Source organism: Abrus precatorius, unplaced genomic scaffold (assembly GCF_003935025.1).
Source record: "Abrus precatorius isolate BTA unplaced genomic scaffold, Abrus_2018 Scaffold10, whole genome shotgun sequence".
Taxonomy (NCBI): domain Eukaryota; kingdom Viridiplantae; phylum Streptophyta; class Magnoliopsida; order Fabales; family Fabaceae; genus Abrus; species Abrus precatorius.
In genome coordinates this window covers 28,950,743-28,977,882 of record NW_020874292.1, presented here as the reverse complement: position 1 = coordinate 28,977,882, position 27,140 = coordinate 28,950,743, and the positions used below count along the sequence as shown (strand labels likewise).

Genomic DNA, 27,140 nt, shown 5'->3' with positions numbered 1-27,140 from the left:
CATAAAACTTTGATTTTGCTCTAATATCATGTTGTTACTGTGCTTGTAATTATGTGGTTAACCATTGAATGCATAAACTGATGTGTTGTAGCTCACTTATGACCGCTGGAGTGTACAGTACAAACTCAACAAATAGATATAAAATATAAAACAACAAAATGTAGAACTCAAAATAGTACAAATACAAATGTCTACATTAAATTACCAATTTCTTTTTTTATAGTGTAACTTGTATGATCGGTTATCTCTCTTTTATTTTGGACCATTGGATTTTTATCAACGATTAACAATGTTTTAATGCTTTTCAAAAGTCATATTACCCTTATTTTTTGCAATGAATAGGAAGACTTTAGAATCACCCTAAATCTTGAGTAGTTTTCTCTCTTCTTTGAGTTTTGGGTTCTTGAACTCATTTAATAATATAAAAAAGCATATATATGATATATGTGATTTTTGTTATATAAGCATTTTTATTATTATTGGTTGTTAATTTAAAAATCAAATAAATGTCAGTTAACATATTGGCTTGATCAGTGAACGATACTATAGATTAAGCTAGGTGAAAAGAAAATTTCGTTTTAAATTTTTTGGTAAAAAAAAGTTCATAATTATGCTCAAATGTTTATTAGTTAGATCCATTTTAATGTTTATACTCGAGATTATGTGTTTGAGCTGGCTTAGACAATTATAATTTTGCTCAGAAATTATGGAACCCAAATTTAATTTATTTAATAATACTATGCTTTTTGTTCAATATACTGTGTCATTACTGCTGCATTTATGGATTTTTGTTTTGTTTTTGATACTGTTTGCCTTTCATAAGAGTAAAAATAAAAACTAAATAAAAAATTTTGTTTGAGTAAACAAGAGATTATGACATATAAGTAAATACCAGGTTTTCTCCCTTTCACTTTCTCAGTGAATTTAACTAAGAAAGAATGGGATGAGCTTCCAATGGGAATGAAAATGGACATGCAAACTTTATCTTGACCCAACAACAGGAAAAATAACTAAATGATTCACTAAATTTGTGAAAAATTCTCATAACTTTATTAAAAGAAAAATAAAAACAAAGGAAGAATAATAAAGGAAGGATAGCATAAAAGCTCCAAATGTAACCTTGCTACAAATTATAATAAGGTATACAAAAAAATATAAGTAACAAAAAATTGTTAACTAACATTTTTTTTTTCTAATATAATTCATTAGTTATTTTTGTCACATATTATTTATTTATTATTTTTATGTATTATAATTTTAGAAGTACTAATAACGTGTTTTTCTTGCTTTAATTTTATAAATTTTAATAAAAATTAAAAAATCAGGGAAAATTATAAATAAAATTAAGAAATTAAAGTACTAATTTTGTTATTTTGATAAAAGAATGTTAAATTAAATTATTATAGCTAATTTCAAATAATTGAAAATAATAAAATTTTATTAAAAAATTTATTACATTTTTATATTTTAATATAATAAATATATTTTTAAATTAAAATTTATTATTTTTGAATGATTAAACTCAATCTTAAAAGTATAGACTAATAAATTTTTTTAAATATATATCAATATAAAGTATATTATGTGTGCACATGCTTCTTGACCTTCTCTATTACAATATAGAATTTGAAAGTCATGTCCTTCCATCACTTGGTATTTTACCTAAACCAACACACTTATCCATGTTTCTAATTATACAGTAGCTTGTAAAGTTGTCAAAAAAAAAAAGAAAGATAAAAGAGTAAAAAATATAATATCATGTTTCTAATTATACAGTAGCTTGTAAGTAAAGTTGTAAAAAAAAAAAAGATAAAAGAGTAAAAAATATAATATCAAGTATTATCCTAGCACTCAGATCTCTGAAAATCATGTCTTTATATCATTTGGTATTATCAAAAGGCATTGTACCTACACACTGCTACTTGGATCCAATTTAGTTCTTATAAAGCCGTCACAAAACAAAGATAAAATAGTAAAAAAACACAATAGCGTGTAAAGTTGTAAAAAAAGATAAAATAGTAAAAAATAAAATATCAAGTGTTATCCTAACACTATAGAGTTAGATCTGACTATATTGTCAATTATCAACACCAAGCACACTTTTAAAAAATTATTATATTTTTTTAAAATCTTCAAATGTAGCCTAAAATTACAATTAGATCACCCATTCACATGATTTATATATAAACAAATACCACTAATATAAAAAATATTAAAAAATAGAAAAAAATACTTATAATACAAAATTGAGTACCTCGCCACTCTCCTTTCTATTTGTACCTCTAAATCCATAGTAACTGTGCATGGCTCAATTCTGTACATTTAGCTATCAAGATGTCTTTGGTCGACAACTTAGTATTCATTTACTTACTCATCTTGCAATAGACATAACAAGCGGCAAAAGAATGAAGAAGACACTCCTTCTTCATCCTTTCTTCTCTCTTGCCTATCCCAAAACCTTCCTCTCTCTTTCCAAAGTGATAGATCCGTAATTTCAAAAACAAAGCTTTCCCTATCTCTGCTGAAAGTTTTGTAAAAAAAAAATGATTTATCAACGTATTAAAGTAATCGTGATGTAGAAATCAGTACAAAGATGACAAAATGACTCTTAGATCAGTCCCATCCAGTTCTGAGAGGAGGGCCTTTTTGGTTAACTTTCATGCTTTTTGTTTAACGCCGACGGGCAGGCCGAACAAAGACCCGACTAGAAAACAAATTTGAGCAAGGAGCCATTTTTTTTTTCTTGACTTGTATTTTATAATTATCATATAAGATAAGAAGTGAATCCTCTTATTGTCTGAATTCTTTCTGAAAAAGAAATTGGTTGGGGGTTGATTTTTTACCCAATCCTAATAGAATATATATATATATATATGAAAATTGAAATTAGATTTTGAATCCAAAATGCATTCATTCGCTGCAAATTCAGGAGGTTAATCATGAATATGAATGTAGTTTTGCGATCAAAACAGATACTGATATATCGTGTAACGGAATATCAAAGAATATGTTATTTGTTCTGGTCCTTCGTCCTGCTTTTAATTTCATTCGTGTTGTTTTTGGTTGGAATAACCAGTTATCTTGGTAGAGATTTTATAGTGTCAAAAAAAATATCGTTACATTCAAAAAACAATAGTGCCAAAACAAACTGCACTCAATTAATAACTCATTAAAACTGTAAAATCAACACACAACTATATATCCAATTAATAATGAATAAATATTTTTAGTAAAATTTTATTATTATTCATTATTTATCTTGAATTTTAATAAAAAAATATAAAAAATAGACACTAATTTTATTAAAATTATAATATATATTTTATAATAAAAATTTACTATTTTTATTTATTTATCTATCATCTTGAAGGTTAAAGTTAAAAAATAAAAAAAATAAAAAAAATAAAATTCATTTTAGTTGTTAATAATATGCTCTTATTTAATAATAGATAATATATTATCACAAAAATTATTTATTTTTAATAATTAGTTTGAAATTTATATTTAATTAATTGATAATATAAAAATATATTAGTAATATATTTAAATTCATTTATACTGTAAAAGAATGTTAAATTCCATTAAAGTGTTGATTTTGTTATTTTAATAAAAAGAATGTTAAATTTAATTATTAAAACTAATTTCAAAGAATTGAAAATAGTAAAATTTTATTAAAAAATTACTACCTTTTTATATTTTAATATAATAAATATATTTTAAAATTTATTATTTTTGAATAATTAAACTCAATCTTGAAAATAGAGACCAATAATTTTTTTTAAAATAAATGTCAATATAAAGTATATTATGCGTGCATGCACTCTTTTGAGCTCTGCTACTACAATATAGAATTTGAAAGTCATATCCTTTCATCATTTGGTATTATTAAGATATTGTATTTGAACCAACACATTCATTTATAGTTCCAATTTAGTTATTGTAAAGCTGTCACAAGAAAAAGATAGAATAATAAAAAAAAACACAATATCTTGTAAAGTTATTATAACAAAAAAAAGGATAGAATAGTAAAAAAATAAAATAATAAATATTACCCTAACACTCACAACATCATAAAGTTATACTATGATAACAGGATCAATAGAATTGATCAAATATGCTATCAATTATTAACACCAACCACACTTTTAAGAAATTATAATATTTTCTTAAAATCTCTTTAGAAGCTTTAAATGTAACCTAAAGTTACTATTAAATCATCAAACTCAAACATTCACATGGTTTATATACAGATAAATACTACTATGCAATTGCACAAATTACACAATTGCATGCACGTACCAATTCCAGTATGCATGGTCGGCTGCAGAGCATTGAAAACCCAACAAATCAATAAACAGACCCTTTCATCAGTTTCTTCAAATCTTTTAATCTTTTATGACACGGTTCCAATGATGTTGTTGGTTGGGGTATTTTGTGGTGGTGGCAAATTCTTAGGTTCCTGACCCTTTTTCAAATCAGCAATGATGTCTAAGCAGTTTCCTCCCAATTCGAAGACGGCTTCAGAATCATCATTTAGTGGGAACGCATCACCTTCGAATTGGTCTTTGCATGTTTGTTGGTATGAAATCACGGCACTGAACTTGAAACTTGCGTCGATCATATCGAATCTAGCCATACAGTCTTTTGTTTCTTTGATAGCGTCCAATATCATATGGTATTGGTCCTTGCATGCGTCAAGGGAATCCTTCAATGATTTAGTGGTGTCGGGTTTGGCAAGTAGGGTTTGGATGAGATTTAGGGTTTTAGTGGTTTGGCTGTGGGTGGCTTCTACTTCCACTTCGAGGGCCTTGAAGGGATCAAGGTCACCATGGAGGAAGTGTGGTTCAATGGTTTGGGCGCAAAGGTTTGGGTTTGAGGTTTTTTGGCAAAACTCCTTGATGTGATTGAGGTTAAGGGATCGACTCACAGCGTGAATGTTGTTGCGTGATGAGGAAGCGCCATTGGCGAGGAGGATGAGGGAAGAGATTGATAGGATGAGGAGAGAGGATTTGATCGTGAAATCATGATGATCCATTGTCTCTTCTCTACAAAAAGTATTTAAAACTTGGAGATGAGACGAATGGAAATGAAAGTGATCATCATTAGATTGTGTGGAATGAGAGGAAGATTGAGGGGATTTTAAAAGGCTTGTTATTGTCCATGTAATTAGGATTTCCATTCAAAATATTGGACCAACTTAGAAACTGTCTTGTTATTGGCTTTTTGATGTTTGATGATAGGCTATTTGTGTATTCCTTTTTGAACCGTTGGTGTTCCTCAAGTTGGAGTTTGCTACACATGCCATGGTATAAGGACAAGCATTTCTTAATTAAGAAATAAAGGAAATAGCTTGACAATGAATGAAATGTTAATAACTAAGAATAACTGAGATAATGATGTGGTTGATTATTACTCGAGACCTGGTATATAGGGTGTGTGTGTGTGTTTCTAGAACATTGAACAAATTGATAAAAATAAATTTGTGAGGATAATAGAATGAGGGAGAAGTTAAGATATTGAAAGTTCTCTGAAGAATTGGAAACCACGTCATGACAAGTGAGGCGAATTAAATGTTGTCTTAAAACCAATATTAATAATCAATTTGGTTTATGATATTATGAAAAAGTAAATTTAGTCGACAGCCTTGTAGTAAATTCATATGGTCTCCAAAATTAAAATTTCGATCAATTTAATTTCTAATATTAAAAAAATAATCTCTAATTTTTTATTTTGTTAATCATTTGGTCTGTGATACGCATGCACTAATATTAATAATTAAATTAATCGATGCACATTAATATTATGAACTATTATGGCTCAACCGAAAAAATAAATTAATGTGATTATTATAGCTCAACTAAAAACAGCAATAAAAAAATAAAAGTAAAATAAAGATAATATAACAATATGTAACAAAATAACAAAAATATAAAAAATAGAGGAAAATTAAGCTCGACTCAGCTTGCTTAGTAACAAGTTATTAATATTTTTTAAACAAAATTTTTAATTCAAACCTCACTCTCACACACGTTCACCTCACCATTCCCACAGCATGCACACACTGCATATTCAGTGCTTGATGTCAATTAACAGAATAAAAGTGAGAGCATAATACATAAATAAAAGATAGAGAAAAACAAAGGAGAGGAAAAGGAGCACTGTTAGAGCTAGAGCCGGCAAAAACATGCTAACGTATTTGGATGAGCCATGGCTCAAAACGAGTAATTTTAGTGGGTTGGACTGAAAAAAATTTAATGTAATTTAAGCTAATAGTGTTTAAAACAAGTAAAATTTACTATTTTATGAGTGTTTGTGAATTTAATCTACATCAAACTTAATCAAATTAACTTAAAAAAAAATAGATTCATTCTTCCTTTAATTATTTTGGGTTCATTTTGTTGACTAAATTAATATTCTTGTAAGGGAAGGCTTGAACTTGAAAAGGTTAAATTTTAATTGTATTATAATTTTGTAGAATTATATCTTAAATTTATTATTCTAATTTTAAAATGACTTTCATGATTAAAATATAATTCCAAACTTTAATTTGTGTATCAAATAAACACTTTAACAAGGTCCTAAAAGAAGGGGGAAAGTTTATTGATGGTATTCTACAATTTTGGAATGAAATTCAAATCGTGCGGGCAGAGAGTGGAAATGAATATATACCATTTAATGGTTACCAACCCACGAGAAACGTAAGAATGTTTTTATTTTTCTAAAATTATTATTAAATATAGTTTATATCTTTAAAATAATAAATAATTTTTTATTAATATTTACTTTATAAAGTATAATGTAAGAGAATTTTTTGGAAGATAAGTAAAATGAAATAGCAAATCTCTCTTTATTAGTCTATTTTATAAAAGTCAGATTACATGTCTTATAAATTAACCACTTTTTAAAAAACTTTTTATTTTAAAAATTAACTAATTATAAAAAAAATCTATAAATTAAAAAATATATTAAAAATTGCATTTAAAAAGTAGTATATCATTACATTCCTCTTACCAAGCAATGACAAATTGCCAAAGCTGCGAGGGTCACTGGCACTCTTCATGAGAGTTATCTGGAAGCAATAATATCGTAAGTGATTGGTTGGTAGTTGAGAAAATGAGAAGGGGTGCTCACTTCCTTCAAAACTTTTTATGTCACTCAAATTTTGTTTACTTAAAGATACTGTACCAATGTATAGAATCATTATCCATGAAAATATTTGGAATAATCTCATTTCAAATGATCAGATAACAGTGATGGGAATGGGATACATCGATTGAAGCAACGTTCAGCTTGTGTCCAATAGCAGATCGATAAATATAATAAATGTGCTTTGACTTTGTAAAAAAGATAAAAATATATATATTTATAATGAATTTGACATGTAGTTAGAAACTTGGACATGAAGGATAACAATAAACAAGTTCAATTTGCAAGATAAAACCAAAATACAGAATACTTATGCTCAACTAATGAGGAATATACTTCAAAGACGAATTCTATTTTGCAACCACTTTAACTAATGGAGTTTCTGAACAATTGAACTTCACTTTAAAAAAAAACTCTTTTTTTTTGCTATCTAATTTAATTTGATTCCGTAGTTTAGAATGGCATTTGCATGTTCCTGCACCACCTTCCAAGCCATGAAGACGTGTGTTTTCTCTGTTAAAGTTGCTCCTATAGCACACCTTATCACAAAAGCACCTCCAACAACGGCATGAGTCATGTATACAGTGCCTGAACCATTGATTGAATCCAACAATCTACGATTGATTTCATTTGCAACATCCTCAATTTTGAGGTCTCCATTTTGGACGTTGCCATTGCCAATATTTGCAACTTTTGATGGTGAAAGCCTAAAACAAACTACAGCAAGCATTCTAGGCACAAAAATCTCAAACCTTTTGTCTTGCTTCACTAAACCTTCAAAAGTTTTGGCCATTTCAACATGGTTTCTAAGGAAATTTCTAAGATTTGCCACACCATAGCTTCGAAGAACAAGCCACACTTTGAGTGCACGAAATCTTCTGCTTAAAGTTACCTGCCAGTCTTTGTAATCCACCACTTGCTTTGAATCAGAAGCGCTATTCTCCAAGTACACTGAATGTGTTGATAGAGACTTTATCAAAGAAGCTGGATCCTTCACCCAAAGACAGCAACAATCTATATTAGTTAAAAACCATTTGTGAGCATTAAGGCTAAAAGAGTTTGCATCCTCAACTCCATCAATCAAGTGTCTAAACTCTGGACAAATGCACGCACTACCAGCATAAGCAGCATCAACATGGACCCACATGCCATATTCTTTTGACACCTTGCATAGGGGTCCTAATGGATCAATTGCAGTGGTTGAAGTTGTCCCCACAGTGACACAAAGATAACAAGGAACCAATCCATCTCTCACATCTGTTTGAATGGTTGATAACAGTGATTGTGGCAACAAAGTGAATGAAGTTGACCTCATAGACTTAATAACCCTGAAATTTTTGGGGTGAATTCCTATTATATGAGCAGCTTTCTGAACTGCACAATGTGTTTGATCAGACCCATAAACAACTAGTTTCCCTATATTCTCTCTACCAATTTGTTGAAGCATTTTGTCTCTAGCAGCAACAAGTGTGACCAAAATGGCCTCACAAGTTGTCCCTAACAACACACCTCCACCACTACCTGAAAAGAGAAAAGCCTTGGGAAGCTTCAGCACTTGTCCAAGCCAATCCATTACAGTGCTTTCAAGTTCAGTGGCAGCTGGTGATGACACCCAATTGAAACCAACCACGTTGAGTCCAGTGCTTAGCATCTCTCCTACAAACCCTGCAGTGCTACCACTGCAGGGAAAGTAAGCAAAGTATTTAGGACTTTGCCAGTGAGTTATGCCAGGAATTATGTGTTGGTGCATGTCTTGAAGGATGGTTTCAATAGGTTCAGGATTGAGAGGGGCAAAAGTTGGCAAGAGTTTTGTAAGATAACCAGGTTCTACTTGACTTAGAACTGGATAGTTGCCAACATTCTCGTAATAATCAGCAAGGAAGTCAATCATCATGTGCCCTTGCCTTCTAAATTCTTTTGGATCTAAGGGGTTCATGATGAGTGTATGATTGGTTAACTTGAAGAAACTATATACATAAATATATATAGAACATAGACACAACCAGAGTGCTCTGTCTTTTCAACCTTTTAAATTTTGGTTTCAGATTGAAGTACTTCTGTTTATACATCCTTCGTTTATAAAGAAATATCTTATATGGACCGGATTAGTCTCTAAATGTTTGAGATATTATATAAAAAATTTATTAATCTAGTTCGTGACTTTTATAAATTTTGTTTAATTTTTTGAATAAATTTAGTAATATAAGTATTAAAGAAATTTGTTATTTTAAAAATTTATGTTAAAACAAAATTTTTGTATTTTTTTAGAAATATTTTAGCTTCATTTTCAATTAATTAAAATTAGAATTTTATTTTAATAATGTATGACGACTTTAAATACTAATTTTTTTTATATAAGCTTTAACTGAAAATTAAATAGTACTAACATTATTTAGAAACTACACTTAAATTTTATATGCCTGAAGCATCATATTTGTGCTCCTCTGGTCATATTGATATCAATATGCAATTTGTTTTAGGTGCTAATCTAATTATGCAAACGAGGAATGTTAAATGTCATACTCTCTTTCAGACTTTTTATTATAAAAAAAAAAAAAGAGATAAAGTGTATTGAAAAAATGTGTTAATTTAATAGAAAATATAATACAAATTCATTGATTGTGAGGTCACAGTCATAGACCTGCTCAAGTTAGCTCTCATAACGCGTGGAGGAAAATATGCTAATCTTCTAGTAGAGTCCATGTCATTGATTTTGCCAACCAATTCGATCACTTTCGAGCCCCCATTAAAATCACTTTGTTAGGTTTATGAATTAAATGATGCCATTGCCATTGCATAGGTCAGGTCACAACTTGTAATGTTATAGAAATAAGAAAAAGAAGAAAATACCTTCCTTTAATTGAATGTTATGGCAAAAAGAAGGGCGAAATTTTATATCCTAGGTTCACTATGAAAAAAAAAGCTTTAATTTTCTCTCTGTTTTACTCGTTTAAATACAAAAGGTATCATTTTCTTCCTTCTTAATTTAACAAATTTAAATATTAAATATTTTTTACTCTATTTTTCATATTCTTGCTTTTTTTCCCATTTGATTTCATTTCCAAATGAAGGAGAAAAAGTATCCTGTAATATCAACAGAAAATTTACGCGTGTTTTATTGTAATACACACATATCTTATCGTATCAATTTTACGTCGAATCTCATTCCTTTCCACTGCACGAAAAAATCACCGTTACTATATTATTTTTATATAATAGACAAGTTTGAATCCGTTGACCTGAATGGTCAAATTTATAATTTTATATTGAATTATTTTATTTTGACCGATAATATGTTATATATAATATATAACTAAGACTCTGTTAATCTGTTGTAGAGAGTATTATTCTTTTGAAGGAAAAGAAATTTGTAAATGGTCTCATCTCATCCCCTCTTCAACGTTAAACCTTAGGAAGAACGATCAGTAAAAGGTTTTAAATGTCGTGATAGTTGGTTTTTGTTGTCCACAAATTAATGCAAACTTTGATGCATTAATCAAATTGCAGCATGATATGGTTGCAGTGATTCCAAAGGAAACCTAAGAACTATTAGACTGAAAACAAATTAAAGTTTTATATTTAGACAATTTTAATTGGTATTTATTAGCTACTCATAGCAGTACTACCTGCCTCAAATAGAATTACTCTAATCAAAGATATATGTAATTTAAAACAAAGCTAGTATTCATTAACTGAATGTTTTCTTTTAATTCTCCACAAATTATTTTTGTTTTAACTATTAGTATTGCTTTTAAAAAATGTTAATTAGTGTTAAATTATATTTTTAAAATTCAACAGATTCGAAATATAATAATAAGAAATAAAATCCATATTGTTTGACCTTTTAAACTTGAAAAAATGGAATTCTTTCAAACATAACAAAAAAAATAAAATCCATACAAAGTTTGACGATGATAATTGAACAGTGAATATTGTTTTTTAGTATCATTTTCATTCTCGTGATTTATTGAGTAATATATATATTGCTTAAGCATATGCAATAGCAAATTTGATTTCTTTGTGTTGAAAAAATAGTACAATTTAGCATACAAAATCAATTTATTTTATTAATTATTTCACAAATTTAATCAAATTAAAAATATATATTTATGCAGCTAATAATATTAACTTAACAGGAATGTCATTCAATGTCTTTTATTTATCAGGGATTAAGGAACATCTTATATTTTTTAAGTTTAGATGTAATATTATTAAATTGATGGTTGATTAAATTCATTACATCTATTAAAGGAAGAAGGGAGGTAAAAAAAAATTAGCTTCTTCAATAAATAATATATATATATATATATAATTTTTTATATGAATATTTATTTATATTTTCAAAATATAGTATTTATTAAAATAAAGTAATATAAGGAAGTATTTAATATTTTTATTTTTATTTAAAATTTTATAATATTAATTTGATCAATACAAATCTTTAAATAATTAGATTAATCAAATTTGTATTCTATAAAAAAAATTATTAAATTATAAGTATATAAATTTGACATTTAGTATGAACGATTAATTTATATATATTAATCATACTAACAATTTTGTTAATTTTAATCTTGTGAAAAAAATTAATTTTTTATTTCAAAATAAAATTATTTCAAAATATTTGTACAAAAATAAATTTTAGCATCTACAAATATTATAAAAAAAACATGATTTTGAGTTCTTATCACATAAGAAAATGTAATTTATCAACGTTTAAGTCAAAATTAAAAAATTAAACAAACATATAAAGTAAATGAATGGAAATAAAAGATATACAACGATATACTAAAGACGTCATCACTCTCTTTCTTCCTCTCTATCTCGTGGTCTTCTAGCATTCACATCTGACTGTCTACATGCTCTCTCATTATTGTTTCTTTTGTCTCTCTTTAGATCTCAAATACCATTTTTTTTTACCTTTGATTATGATTCCCTGAATCTACCATATGACATTACAAACATTGTGTTCTATCTACTATTTTGGTTGCAATGAAAATTAGTTCAAACTACAAAACAACTACTCATATCAATTCATCTCAATGATCATCTGGACCGATTATCTAACTGATTTTCCATTTATTAGTCAAACACTCAAACCTCTCCCCCAAAGAAAGAGAAACCATATTTCATTCACACGAAAATACACATCGCTGATAATTATTATTCTTTCCAAAAAATAAAAGAAATAACACTATTAATTAACAAATATTTTTGTCTATTTATAATTATCGTATTTATTTGATTATAAGCTGACTTCAATAAGTTGATCCTTTTTTCTTTTTATAACAATAATAAATTTGAATTAATAAGAAATAGTGTCAGATAAGCTGAAAAGGGGGGGACACGTACCGTGTCAAATATCAGGGGTGAGGAGGCACGAGGCATGCACGTGAGGCCCTTATCCAACCCGAAGGGGGATAACAAAGGAGAAGGTGTGAGAAAGGCAGAACCAATACGAAGGATCCATGTCAGCGTCCTTCCATATCTCACCTTATCCACAATCACCATAGTTACCCACCACCAATCTCTCCCTCTCACTCACAGAATCTAAAAACCTTTTTTTCTCTTCTCTCCAATCCCACACACCTTCAATCCTCTTTTCATTCCTCTCCCTCCACACTCCCTCACACTCACACTCACACTCACAGACACAACCATGTCTCTCACCATTCCCACTAACCTCTCCAAACCCACGCCCCTCAGGCCCAAACTCAGCCCAAAACACAGGCCCTCACCAACCACCATCCTCTGCTCCACCTCCAACCCTGACAAGACCAACGCGTCCTCCGATCTAAAGGCCTTCTCCGCCGCACTCGCCCTCTCCTCCATCCTCCTCTCCGCGCCGCTCCCCGCCGTCGCCGACATCTCCGGCCTTACTCCCTGCAAGGAATCGAAGCAATTCGCGAAGCGCGAGAAGCAGTCGATAAAGAAGCTGGAATCGTCGCTTAAGCTGTACGCGCCGGACAGCGCCCCCGCGCTGGCTATAAAGGCGTCGGTGGAGAAGACGAAGAGAAGGTTCGATAACTACGCGAAACAGGGGCTGCTATGTGGCGCGGACGGGTTGCCGCATCTGATCGTGAACGGTGACCAGAGACACTGGGGCGAGTTCATTACTCCTGGTTTTCTGTTCCTGTACATCGCGGGTTGGATCGGGTGGGTGGGTCGGAGCTACTTGATTGCTATTCGTGACGAGAAGAAACCGACCATGAAAGAGATCATCATCGATGTTCCTCTCGCTTCTAGCTTGATCTTTAGGGGATTCAGTTGGCCCGTTGCTGCTTACAGAGAATTGGTGAATGGTGATCTCATTGCCAAGGACGTCTAATTTTAAGGTGTTTTTTTTCTTCTTTTATTTTATAATCTTATTATTATTCTTTAATGTTAATGATTTTCATTATCTTTTTTGATTTATTATTGTCAGATTAGAGACGATGGTTATGTGAATGTAACGATGGATGGAGGAAGCCAGGGGAAAGAAGAGGAGATTTTAATTGTGGGGGGGATATTTATGTGCTCATTTTGTAAATTTTTTTAATATGGTACATGATGTAATCTGCATGTGAACCACAATCAACCAGATCTTAGCTTTTGGGTTCTTTTCTCACTCTAGTCTCAGTTATCGATATATTTAAATACCGATGTTATACCAAAACAAAGTAAATTAAAAAAAGAAAAATCCCAAATTCCATTGACGGATTAACATATTGTTTTTAAGTATCACATTATTAAGAGATTGATAACATAGAAACGCTAATCCTGTGATTCTAGTTTTGATGTGAATTTCAAGATGTAGATAATACAATTCCATTTATTCCAAAGGACTCCGAGGGCGTGTGGACGACACGCCTCTTACAATATATGGTGCAGACACGAGCAAGAAAAAAAATAATTTAAATAATATTAATATACAAATATATATTAAATAACGTATAAACTCTACCGGATCCCGATTCTGTGTTGCCGCGGAAACTAGTTTAAGCAAAAATAACTTATTTAAATATTTTAAAAGTAAAATTAATTTAAATATTTTTTTATTTATACAAAATTTGAGTCTACTCAACTTTTTACTCTTCTTTCTCTTCTCCTCAGAGCTTTAACACTTATTTTCTAACTTTCATATTTAATATTTTTTCTCCTCTTAAATTCAATTTTTCTCTTTCTTTTAAATTCTTTTTATTTTTTATTTTTTTTCTCATATCTAACTATTCTCTTTCTTCAAATTCTTTTTTTCTTTACCTTTAGTTCATATCTAACTTTTTTTTTTCTTTCCATTGTCACTTTACTATATACTCACTTTTTCTTCTTTTTTCTATATCTAACTTTTTTACTCTTTTTTTTTTCTTTCACTCCACTCCTACCAATTTTTTTCATTTTTAGTCTTTTTTTCCTTTCACACTCAACTTTTCTCTTATCCTTATAATGAGAAGTATGCAAAATTAGTTTAAATAAAAAATATTTATTTAAGTAAATTTTGTTTAAAAGTAATTTTTAATTTTTTTTAGTGAGTATTTTTGCTTAAACCAAAATAAAATTAGACGTTCAATTCATGGTATAGCAGGAAAAAAATTGAATATATTTCTATTGTTAGTTATATACATCAACTTAAAAATTCTTTCCTTTCGGTGGTTTTGAGTTTATTATTATATAGATTTTATAATTTAATTAATAATTTTTTAAAAAAATTTATAAATTCTATTACCAAACACGTAAATTAATCGGTAATTTGAATCTACAGGTTTATAAAATTAAATTTTATAACTTAAACAATAAGAATTTTTTTATCGATTTTTTATTTTTAAAATAAAAATTCGATAAAAATGTCATGCATGAATGATTAGGTTACGGGATCAAATATATTCCTTAAAATAATGAGCAGTTAATTATTCTCATTTTTTAAAAACAAGATAATTCAAATATTATGTAGGAGTATGTTTGTATAACTTTTTAGTTTTGTTTAAAATTTATGTATTTTACTTTATGGCTATTTATAAAATACTAATGAGCTTTCAATGCACTGTACAGATATTTTTAAATTAAAAGTACATTGCAGAATTATTTTTCAATTTGATAAATTATTTAAATTTAAAAATAATAAATATTCTACTTATTAATAATTAAAAATTTATTGTATTAAATAAAAATAAATTGAAGAGAAAATATTTTAATTTTAAAAAATAAATTGATATTAAATTGAAAAAAACATCTTTGCCAACATAGTGTGTCAAAAATTAAAATTAATTAATATTATAACATATCTACGTTTATATATAAATTCTGAGTCTCATTTTCAATCATAAGTATTTTTATGTGTTGGTTCTCTTTCTCTTATTCCACATGATTTTTTTATGCATTGAGCATTTAATTTTTTTTAATCTTAAAATTTTAAAATTATATATCTTTGATTTAATACCATTTAATTTAATCTTATTTAGTAATTTTGTATTAGGCTTCTAATTTTTAAGACGTTGATTTTTATTTGTTTTTTTAAATGTAATCTTACCTTTAGTCATATACTTTGACCTTTAATTCTCTTTACATGTGCAATGGCACAGGTCAGACTAATATAGAAAATTATCTTTTGAAAAATCTAAAAAGTCACCATGATTGAGATAAAAACGCTATCATTCAAAGAATATACATCAAACAATTAACATTTTTTAATTTATTTTTACTTCAATAACATAACTAGCTAGCTTTGTCACTTTTTTTTTTTACACAGTCCTTTAGATTAGTTGAAATTTCTTAATAACATAATGTTAAAACTTTTAAATTGATCCAGCGATTAAAATGATTTGAAGTTCTAACCGTTGTTAAAAATAAATAATATTATGAAGTACTTCTTATTTGTCAACATAATCAAAGCTTAAATATTATTTTTCATCCCATAAATCTAATAAAAGAGCATAAGTATTAATTTTATCAGCAGTGTTCAAAGAATGAAAAGAAATGCTTAGATATAAAATGGATAAAAAAAGAAATACAAATAATTGTAAAAAAGAACTAAAAATATTTACAAAACAAGAAGACAAGAAGCGAGTAATACCAGAAGGTAAACATGGCACTAAACAATAATCGCACCGCAGGACACTGAGAGTAATTGCCAAAACCCGACGAAGAGTACAAGCGATTTATTTTGGCAATATCATCATCACTAAGCTTCCTCCTATTTTCACCAATATTCACATAAGCATACATAACAGCATTGTCATGGGAACTATGATCAAGCCCAAGAAGGTGTCCTATTTCATGCATAGCTACCCACACCAAATCATAGTACCCACTTTCAATTGGGTCGCTAGTGCTCCATGGTTTATCCGCATTAACATGCAACCTTCCATCCATTGGTGCAAAAGCATGAGCCAAACTAGGTCCATATTTGTCAAATGGAAAACCATCACCATGGTCTCCGCTATAGAAACCAACTATGAGGTCCGAATCCGTTCCATTATTTGAAACTTCTTCGAATGTGAATGTAGACACACGTGACCATTGTTTGAATGCTAGGTTAAAGATACTCCTTAAAACATCTATTGGTGCAATCTTAACACCCAATGGATCAAAAGTGTAGGTAAGGTGTGTCTTAAGCCATTTGGGTTTCCAATCAGATAATGCAAATTTTGAAGGAACTATAGTGCCAACGTCAGCAACTCCGCATCGTGGATTTGACATTAGCTTCATGGTTTCTGAATCGAGTTTTCCAGACACTTTTAGATTATAGAATTCTTGAAACTTTTTTATTGGTGCTTCCAAGTTTTCATAGAACATTTCATCGAACATTTCATCGTTGGTTTTCATATCACGCGTGTCGTTGAAATCAACCTTATCTGATTCTAGGTACCCAAATGCTTTTAGATATTTCCTAGCCTTGGCAACTGAAACAAGTTCTGATGTCTCATCACCCTTTTGAATATTGCTCTCGTGATTTTGATGAATGAAGTGTGCGTTAGTGGATCTCAGTATTCTGGGGTGAACAACCAAAGGTTGTGCCACCAGAAAGAGAAGGAAAATACTCAACAATGGTTTCAACATGCTTTCCAAGAAAAGCAACGCAAGGTGAAATTTTAGATGGAGTGAATAATGCTATTCACATAACAAGCCTTTTATAGTTATTTTTCACACGCTTATTCTTATCTCTATCTATTACTCTCTATCTATTACAATACCAAAAACAATACCGGAATTTTGAATTGAGTGAAATTATTCGAATAACAAATCTCTATGATAATGTTTCCACAATTTGATTTTTTTAAGCTGAAAGATCATTTAGTCAAATCGTACAAATAAAATAGTTATTTATTTTTATTTTAAAAAAATTTAAATCTGAATAGATCCACTCTATTTTTTTAAAGTTTAGATTGGGTAAATAATTTTACTTTTTACAGCGTACATATTTTTTTCATCAACATAAAATTTTACTAAACAGGAAGAGTATAGTTTTATTTAAAAGACAATCCATATCAAATAATTTTTTTAATGCATAATACATATTTTAAAAAACTTTTTCAAAGTATTAAATCCCTTTATAAATTAAAAGCTAGAATAATCTCAATTTTTAAAAAAAAATATAAATACATGTTCATAATTAGATATCACTCGCGTGTGTGTTACAATAAAATTAAATTAAAATAATAAATTATGCTAAAATTGTATTTAAATTTAATATAAAATATAAGATATAAATATATTTAAAATGAAAAATAATACATTTACAAGTAAACAAAAATTATTAAGATGGAATATAACAATATAACACTTCCCATTCATGAATTTTTAATGCAATTACACAAACCATATCATATTTCTAATATTTGTTGAAGCTAACATAATAAGTACGTGGGGATTTGGTTTAAAAATATATAAGATAAGATAACAATATGTATTTAAATTATTATTTTTTTATTTATCAAATGTAAACTGATATATGGATAAAAAGAAATATAAAATAAGATAAGACTTTATTATGCTTTATTTAACTCTTTTTTTTTTTATCATATCATGTCTACTAAATAGGCCTTAAATATATATAGATGATGGAATTTTTTTATTGAATATATATATATGTATATAATGTGCGTATATGCTTTTTAAATTAATAAGGTCATTATCTATCAAATTAATCATCTTAAAAATAATTTTTAACTTGTCTATATATTTAAGTATATATTTTGAGAGAAAATAAAATTATATTTACATACATATTATTTTTTTATGTATTTTCTTTCAAAGTCAAGAAAATTTAGATGAAGTTTATGATGAAAAAAATAGATAATTAGATAATGTACATACTATGAATTGAGAAGTCATTGATATCCTCAAATTAACCTTTTCTTTGGTTTTTCATCTCATAAACATTAAATGAATTTATATAAAAACATTAACATTAGTAACCCGACGGAATAGAATTTTTAGATGGGCTTAATAAACGAACATCAAAAGAAGTTTAAAGGTCAACAAGCCTTTAACAGCACAGATGATTTTATTTTTTTCATATTAAGACATAAACCTTTTGATAAATTGTTTATTCTTCCCTTTCCTTTGTTTTGTTTAACATTAAGGTTTTACACAAAAAAATTTAAAAATGATAATTTATTCCATTCACTTTCTGTTCAATATTACTCTAATACATATATAATATTTCATTCGCACACAAATTATAAATCAAACCGCAGACAAAAAAATGGTCATAATTAAAAACCAGCTAAAAAGGAGAGACATAAAAGAGAGAACATAGCCATAATAGTAATTAAAAAGGTAATGAAAAAGGTAATGTTCTGCAATACTGAATACTCTAACATTAGAAGAAGCAGCCATGTCTATCAAAATCCATGTATATGCCACATGGTGCATCCGTCATGTTGCAGAAGGCCAAGTCACAACACCCCTAAAATCATATACATCCTTCATGTATATGATTTTTCTCTCGTGTAATCATATTAATAATAATGATATTTTAGACAAAACTCGCTGAAATAAAAGTGATAACAAAATATGCAAGTAACAATAAACACTCCTACAAATAACCATATTTACACCTTATAATGTCAATGAAAAATCATTTTTTAAAATAAAGATTAAAATAAGCGGGCGAACGGCCTCCACCACAGCTCCTCCACCACGGTGGTAGCCCGACCACAGCCGGCACCACTACTCCAACACTCACCAAGTGAAAGCCATTTTGTGTTTGCTTTTGTTTCTCCCCATGGTCCACTAAATAGACACTAATTAGAATATAATCATTGTAATAAAATAAGTTATGACCACATTGAACCACCATATTCGGCTTGATCCACCACCATGTCCATGTCAAAAATAGGCTTAGCATGTGAGTCCATGATCTTGGATGAAGGGGACCCACTATTGGTTGGGCTAGTGGGCCCGGGCCCAGGATTGGAAAAGCACCTATTTTGTCTGACCCGAAGGTGTACCACTTCAGCTTGGGCCAGGGCCAATTGGGTCTGTAACACATCAATCTGTTGTTGAAGCGAAGAGATGGCTCCAACGCACCCATAAACAGGATCTCGGACTCTGGCGTTGGCTTCATACACCATGCTACTCACTGCATCCCCTCTCTGATGCATTGGTAGGTCCTGAAAAATTGACGGTTGTCATGCTTTTAATTATAATATTATTCACATATTAATGTTTAATTAAAAACAAATCTTTCAAGAGACAGGTTCACGTGGTGCAGAACCAAAACTTTTTAAAATATAATTTTATTGACTGTGGAAAGTGAAGGTCTTGTTGTGTAACGGCTACGCAATTGTCCTATTCTCAAATGTGTTTCACAAATGAACGTTGCTTGTTATGTATGTTGTGTTGACTGTGCTTGACCGTGACTTTGGGCGCCAAAATCACGTTTATAAGCTCCTATTGGCTCCCCCCATGTAGCCGAATGTACGATTATGAAAGCTCCCTTTGTTTAATTTTTTTAAATAATTAAACATGTTTTCCTTCTTTAACTAATTTTATTCTGTGTTTAATTTGGCATCAACTTTACTTCAAGTAAATTTATGTTAATATTATAAGTTTTCATTTTCATGTTAAAATGCAATTTACTGTAATTTTAACAATTTTTATATATACATTTAGCTTTTAAAAAGAACAAAAGAAAGAAAAATTAGAAGAAAGCAAGTGTACTCTAGCAAATAAATTCAACTAATAATAAAAATAATAACAACAACAGTGCTAATAATTATAATTCATTTATTAAATTTGTTTTCAAACATTAACTTGGACCAAATATTAATATATAAATATACTTTACATTATTGTTGTTATTTTTGAAAATTTTGCAACACATACATTATGTGCCCTATGTGAATATGTTAGATTTATTTATACTTAAATTTTAATGAACCTTGAGCAGCGCATCATTATCTCATTTAAAATACGAAAATATACTAAAGCAAAATCAAAGAGATGATGATGAAAGATGAAGAAATTGAATAAAATCTTCTCAGTCTTTGTTAAATTTTCAAGGGTGACTAAAGAAAAGGAAAAGAAGTGAAAAAAAGTTACTAAAGAAAAGCCACATTGGTTGTGATTATTATTATTATTATTATTTATTTTTCATTATTTTTTAGATAAATTACACTTGATTTATTTGATTATTAATTATTTAAATTATATATTTTTATTTATTTTAGAAAATTATACTTTTTTTAGAAAAATAAACATACCGCTTTAATTATTTTAACTTAAACAAATCTCTTAATAATTATTATAAAGAGATCTTTTAATAAATTTTTTTGCCATTCTTCAAAATTAACTGTGAATAATACTTAGGGTCACACACACACAAAAAATCTAATATTAAGACATATATAACACATATTAATCTTTTAAAAGAATTTTTTAAAAACAATAAATAAAAATGATATAATTTAAAAAATGTTAAGATTAAAGTTTAAATTGCCTTTTTTTTAATCATATAAACCATATGATTCAAAATTAATTGCACTCATTTTCATTTTTAATTGATGAGAAAATACATATCTTTCTTAAACATTTATTTTAGAAAAGAAATCTAAGTCGAAAACTAGTTAAAAAAAGTAAATCAATTATTTTTGGATGGTGTTTAAATTTGAATAATTTGAAGATTTCCTTTATCATGCCCCCCAAGATTTGAGTAGATGCCAGGGTCACCTTTCAATAATGCTTTAGAAAAAAAGGAATGACCATACTTACGCCAAATAGATAAATTAAATAGAGTCAAGATGCTTGACACTCTAACCGAAAGATATATTAGAAACTTTTAATACTATAGAACAAATATTTTTAGAAAACAATTGAAAATTTATTTTTCTTACATTTTGCAATGTAAAATAGTTATTAAATTTGTATAATGAAGTTTTAAAATTAAATCCTTTTGAATTAATAGAATAATGATTCAATCTTTTTCAGACATTTTTTTGCTATAAATTTTTAGACATATTCAAATGTAAATGAGATTTTGTTAATTTCATTTTTAATTTCTTTCAATTGAAGTCAAAACAACAAGGATAATTAATAATATACTTTGAAAAATAATTTATCATTTTTATAAAATTTAACATTTCAAGTGGGTTTTTTAAATTTCTACGTGTACGTTATCTTTTAAAATTAAAATTTATAATTTTCTATGCACTTATATGTGTAGCTCCCATAAAATAGAGCCTTAGGCATAGGTCTTAGTGGTCAATGCCTTGATTTAGCCCGACAAAAGGGGCAGAAGATTGAAAAACTAATTATAAATGATTTAATATATTAAAGTAGATTAATTGTAATATGAGAGACAGAAAATTAAAAAAAAAATAAAAAGTTTAATTCGGAAACATCTTTTTAACTGTAGGAAGGAACAGGTATAAGCCCAAACATTTTTTTTTTACTTTTTGTTTACGTATATACCAAACATACATATCAGAAATTAATTAAGAAAATTCTATAACTATCTTGATGTTTGTACGCACATCTAGAAAACACTATTAGTAAGTGTGAAAAATCTAATAACTTACAAAATAAGATAAATTATGGTTGTAGAAAAGGTTTATATCGATATAATTTTAACAAAGATTAAGACTAAAAAAATTAGTTACCTACCTTGAAAATTTTTAATTATTTTTTAACATCCAAATAAAAAAGCAAACAAGGTCTAGTTGCATTGTTATAAAAATTTCAACAAAATTTTAAGCAATAGAAAATATTATATAAAATATTTATTCTCTTAAAATTTTTTCATATAATGTTGTGTCTAACATATATATATATATATATATATATATATATATATATATATATATATATATATATATATATATATATATATTACTGAGATATGTGTATTCCTTTTTCAAGACATCTGAGGATAACACTAGGATATAGATAAGGAAATGTGTATGTATTCCCAGGGAATGAAAAGCAAAGTCCCATGTAGAAAAACATTTTACAAACATTAACAATCAAAAGTTGCCTAAGTAAGACATGTGGGGTAGTGATCAATATAGACTCTAGAGTGACATTTGGGAAGAATAAAAGAAGGAATTTGGGATAAAAAAAAGTGAACCTGAAGCATCTTGTTGACATTGCTGGCACCAAACACCTTGTGAACGTTTGCAAACTTCTGGGGTTCATCGGCTGGGAAATATGGAGCAAAAACACAATCTTGTGCACACCTTCTTCTAAGAAGCTTGCATGCAGCACAAGGTGATGCTGTACCTTGCTTCCTACCACCCCCTTCCTTCATCAATTTTGCTTGGAATCTAGCTGTGTGTTACTCTAATTTCTTTTTCTTTTCCCTTTTCCCCCCTTAAAACCAAAGGGAGGGAAAAAGAATGTTAGTGTAGAAGAATGACTAATAAGACATAACAAAAGTGCCCAGCAAGTGAGGCAACGATCTATGCTGAATGGAAGAAGAAAAATACTTGGAAAGTGAACAAAAGTGGGAGATTAAAAAACGAGTGGGGCATGTGGGGGAGAGAAGGAGTGGCCAGCATTATATAATAATTATTATTATTATAAGGTAAGGCCAAAATTCCAAAGGGCAAAAGTGATGGGTACCACTACGTCACGAATTAAAGAGTAATGATTTTTAATCAATAAAAATATTATATTGTTTTTAAACAGTTTTTTTTAATCATAACACACATTTCACGGTTAGCAATATCAATTGCTATATGTATCATTTAAAAGATGTATGTGAGTTGTCTCACTTCAAAATGCCATAAGATAACATGAAAATATAAGTAGTGAATTCCTCAATTTACACATCTTTTCCTACCCTTACGTGGGTCATAAATTCCGAGTTGTTACAATATGAAACGTTAATCACATGAATATTTGTCAGATTATTTAATTTAAAAATAAAAATAATTAAAATTTAAAAGAAAAGAAAAAATTAACATAAGAACAAGTAATAATTTTAAATATAAAAATATTTTTTAAAATTAACATATCAATTTAAAATAATAAATTTAAACGTTTTGAGAAAAAAAATTAAACGTTTTAAAAATGGTCACCAATCATTTTATCCATAATAATGGCTGGTACAGTTAAAACCCTTATAAAAAATATAGTTTGCGATTTAGAAATTTTCAGGTTCATATTGATTAAGGGAAAAAAAAAGTTACTATATAATACCTTAAACTATTCATTCCAACGTTACCTATTAATTTATTATTATATTAAAATTATATATATTTTTAGACTATATATATATATATATATATATATGCACCATTATAGGAGATCATGATCTAATTAGATTTTTTATAAAGGGAAAATGTATTCTTTTATTTTCTTTTTAAATGTCTTGTTATCAAGAATGATAAATTATTATGACAAAAATATGAAATTAAATCATTGAGCATTTGGGTTAATTAATAAAAATTAATACAACTTAACTTGTGATTTTGAGTTTGAGTATTATTAAATACAATTATATGGTCTCTAATAAAAGATACCAAGTATTAAAAAAGATCATATTGCTCTTTAAAAAAATTAACAAAATTGCAAGTAAAGAAAAAAAAAGTAAGGTAGAAAAAGAAAAAACTAATTAAAATTCAAAAGTTGTTCATATAATATTCAATGCCAAAGACAAGTATAATGAAATCTACTTTACATTAGTAATGTTTCTTTGGTAAAGTCTACATTTGTAATTGAATAAAATACAAAATAAAACACCATGTGATAGTTTCATAATAGGAACGGTTTACGTAGATAGTTTTATAGGGAAAGGCATGCACATTCCAAGAATAGAGATTAACGTTGTTGTTTTTTTTTTATGAAGTTGAAGATATAAGGATAATAATCACGAATACATGAGAGTGCAAAATAAGAGTGCAGAAAGCAAGTGTTTTCAGACACTTCTCTTTCACACAGCTTTAATGCCATGCCTCTAAAATAGCTTTTTTTTCTCCTTTAGTTCTTTCTTTCCCTCCTCCGTGTTTCCGCTTCCACCAATAAAAGAAAAGTAAGATTAATGTTGCTTCTCAAAAATATTTATATCTTTCTTCTCTCTTATAGGTTAATTTATAGGCAAAGCTGATTGATATTAATTGTCCCCCCGTTTTTAGATTTTTATTATTAGTTTCGTGCACTTAAATTATAAATTGTACTTGATTTATAACTTATTTTTAGTAGGTAAGAAATTTAGGTTAAGATTTTCTTTTATTTGTGTTATTATTTTATTAAGATTTCTTTTTATTATATTAATAAACTAATTACTCATAAAAATTTAGGTATAATCATAATGGAATAAAAAAATGAAAAATGTGAACAAAAAATATTTATTAAAGTATAGATGGTTATTCTACCCTGTTATAAATAATGTCTTATAATATTGCTTTATACAATCTATCAAACTAATACATTAGTTTGAAAAAGGAATTATAAAAATCCCATCTCATTTAGCAAGAAACAAAGATGTGACCACATCTTGATTAAATCCATCATATATATATATATATATATATATATATATATATATATATATATATATATATATATCATAAGGACCAAGTTCCCCTTGATTGAAATGAATTTGGTTTTGGTGAATCCACCAAATAGACCCTATGACAACAATGTCAATCAAGCCAAGGCGCAATATGTAGTGTACATATAGCTTGAAGGAAGCACTAAATGGAATTGAATCCAAGAGTAAAAAGAAGACCTTCTACTAGGAAGGAATTTTTGCAAGAGTAAAAGAGAAGAATGGTTAATTTATGTTGATCTTTACTTGTACAAGACTTGCGCACATGAGCTGAGCTTGACCAACAATGCCATTCCTCTTACATCAACTTCATTATAGTATGAATCCTATAAAGAACAACGTGCCACGAGGGAAACCTAAAGGTCTTTGAAGGAGCTAGACTTTTGCAAAAGTTATTAAAAAATGCTGAATAGTGTTGAAGAAGCCTAAATGGTGCAATTAAAACACATTTCAACCTTAATGCAAAAATAAAATCTACGTCGAGGTCAAGATAAAAAGCAGTATGAAAGCCTACAAGAAGAAAACCACATTGACAGTTAATGTTCGATCGCACTATTTTGGGGCGAAAAGGTTGATTATGTTGCCAATATTTTAGAGAAAATAAATACCTCAAGTATTGCCAAGGGAATGAAAAAAAAAAAAAGATAACAATTTAGAATATATTGCAACAAATGTATTCATGTGAAAAACGACAAAACAAGAACAAAGAATCGTGTTTAGCTTTTTTGAGTTAAGCATACGTATAAGATAATGCAATAAAAATAAAAGTTTTTTTATATGTATATACACGTGTTTAGCTATTTTTTAGCTAAGCACACATATTTGTGTGTGCATAGCCCATGTAAGTAGCTCACAAAACTTACAAAAAATGTTTAAATATTGTTAAAGAAGGGCTGAAATTTGAAGAAATTAAACCAATTAGAAATTAACATAGATAGGATATATAGTTTTAGATTGCATTGCTTTGATCCGATGTTTGAGATTCTTTGCATCAAGGTTAGAGTACTACACATTATTTCTTATAATAACATGCTATTTTGCTAATTAACCAGAGAAAAATAAAAATGGAATGCATATTATTGTTGCTCATTTATTCTGTTGAAATTTATTACAGTGGAAAGTCTTGGGTTTGTTCAAAACCAGTTTTGTTTACATGAATTAATGATATTTTTCAATTGACAAAGCTATTTTTTATAAAGCGTAAAAAATATCAAAATAATTTTTTTTCTTATTTAACAAAGTCATTTTTTAAAACACAGAACCAAAAATTAATACTGAACATGCATAAAGATCATCCGAGAGTCAATACAATTAGATAAAGCACAAATAATCATTCACAAAAAATAACTCCACGTTAAACTTTCTCTTCCAACACAATAGATACTCCATCATTAATAAATAAACGAGAAATGTTACGAATATAATCTTTTAAATATACTTCTTGTAAATTTATTGCTAACAATAAACTGGACCATTTCAGAGAACTTATTGATCCAGTGTACAAATAAGATTAAGTATGCTTGGTTTAAAATATTTGTTAAAAAAATAACATTTTTTATTGAAACTTTATTATAAAATATTTCAAATGTAAAATAAAGTAATTAAAATGCACACTAATTGTTGACAAAAATTATATGTCACTTGTCTCGTGTTTAATCACAATATTATATAGAAAATGCATATTTTCTTAATTGAAGGAATATAGTTAATTATACCTTAGACCTGTAGTGATGGAAGAATCGCCACCCTCTTGCTTGAAACAGTTAAAAAGATCGTATTACCCTTATTATTTTATTATCTAAAAATAACATGCATACACAGATATGATCTCAACATCACACTTTCAATAAAACATACATCATACTAATTAGATGACTTAAATATAGTCTTGTAAGGTTTTTATTTTAGTTCCTCAAATTTTATTTTTAATTTTAGATCTTTATTTTTATAATTTAATATTTTTTATTTTTAATGATGATATTACTAATTAAAAAATTATCTTATATTAAATTTTTGTTATACCATA

The 27,140-nt window shown here is 28.0% G+C and overlaps 5 protein-coding genes across 5 annotated transcripts; 1 reads left to right on the top strand and 4 right to left on the bottom strand.

Annotated features, from left to right (window-relative positions):
• Window positions 1-4,393: 4,393 nt before the first annotated feature.
• LOC113853284 (pectinesterase inhibitor-like) lies at window positions 4,394-5,035 on the bottom strand. The gene has a single exon (XM_027483839.1). It carries the CDS (start codon window positions 5,033-5,035, stop codon window positions 4,394-4,396), a length of 642 nt encoding a protein of 213 aa, XP_027339640.1.
• A 2,311-nt stretch (window positions 5,036-7,346) lies between these two features.
• LOC113853237 (tyrosine/DOPA decarboxylase 2-like) lies at window positions 7,347-9,095 on the bottom strand. The gene has a single exon (XM_027483753.1). It carries the CDS (start codon window positions 9,080-9,082, stop codon window positions 7,577-7,579), a length of 1,506 nt encoding a protein of 501 aa, XP_027339554.1. The 5' UTR covers window positions 9,083-9,095; the 3' UTR covers window positions 7,347-7,576.
• A 3,566-nt stretch (window positions 9,096-12,661) lies between these two features.
• LOC113864019 (photosystem I reaction center subunit III, chloroplastic) lies at window positions 12,662-13,753 on the top strand. Its single transcript, XM_027497800.1, has 2 exons — window positions 12,662-13,481; window positions 13,571-13,753. Exon 1 carries the CDS (start codon window positions 12,806-12,808, stop codon window positions 13,472-13,474), a length of 669 nt encoding a protein of 222 aa, XP_027353601.1. The 5' UTR covers window positions 12,662-12,805; the 3' UTR covers window positions 13,475-13,481; window positions 13,571-13,753.
• A 2,396-nt stretch (window positions 13,754-16,149) lies between these two features.
• LOC113852207 (metalloendoproteinase 1-MMP-like) lies at window positions 16,150-17,178 on the bottom strand. Its single transcript, XM_027482447.1, has one exon. It carries the CDS (start codon window positions 17,176-17,178, stop codon window positions 16,150-16,152), a length of 1,029 nt encoding a protein of 342 aa, XP_027338248.1.
• A 2,222-nt stretch (window positions 17,179-19,400) lies between these two features.
• Window positions 19,401-22,870, bottom strand: LOC113852733 (LOB domain-containing protein 4). Its single transcript, XM_027483090.1, has 2 exons — window positions 22,691-22,870; window positions 19,401-19,736 (listed from the first exon to the last, which is right to left on the bottom strand). The coding sequence occupies exons 1-2, from the start codon at window positions 22,868-22,870 to the stop codon at window positions 19,401-19,403; spliced, it is 516 nt and encodes a 171-aa protein (XP_027338891.1).
• Between the last annotated feature and the right edge of the window lie 4,270 nt (window positions 22,871-27,140).

What these genes read in the sequence shown, in the direction of transcription:
- LOC113853284 (XM_027483839.1), bottom strand. Translation starts at nt 5,035, where the DNA reads ATGGATCATCATGATTTCACGATCAAATCCTCTCTCCTCATCCTATCA.
- LOC113852733 (XM_027483090.1), bottom strand. Translation starts at nt 22,870, where the DNA reads ATGAAGGAAGGGGGTGGTAGGAAGCAAGGTACAGCATCACCTTGTGCT. An exon ending in ATGTCAACAAGATGCTTCAG is followed by an intron (nt 19,737 to 22,690) that starts GTTCACTTTTTT and finishes TCAATTTTTCAG; the next exon opens with GACCTACCAATGCATCAGAG.
- LOC113852207 (XM_027482447.1), bottom strand. Translation starts at nt 17,178, where the DNA reads ATGTTGAAACCATTGTTGAGTATTTTCCTTCTCTTTCTGGTGGCACAA.
- LOC113853237 (XM_027483753.1), bottom strand. Translation starts at nt 9,082, where the DNA reads ATGAACCCCTTAGATCCAAAAGAATTTAGAAGGCAAGGGCACATGATG.
- LOC113864019 (XM_027497800.1), top strand. Translation starts at nt 12,806, where the DNA reads ATGTCTCTCACCATTCCCACTAACCTCTCCAAACCCACGCCCCTCAGG.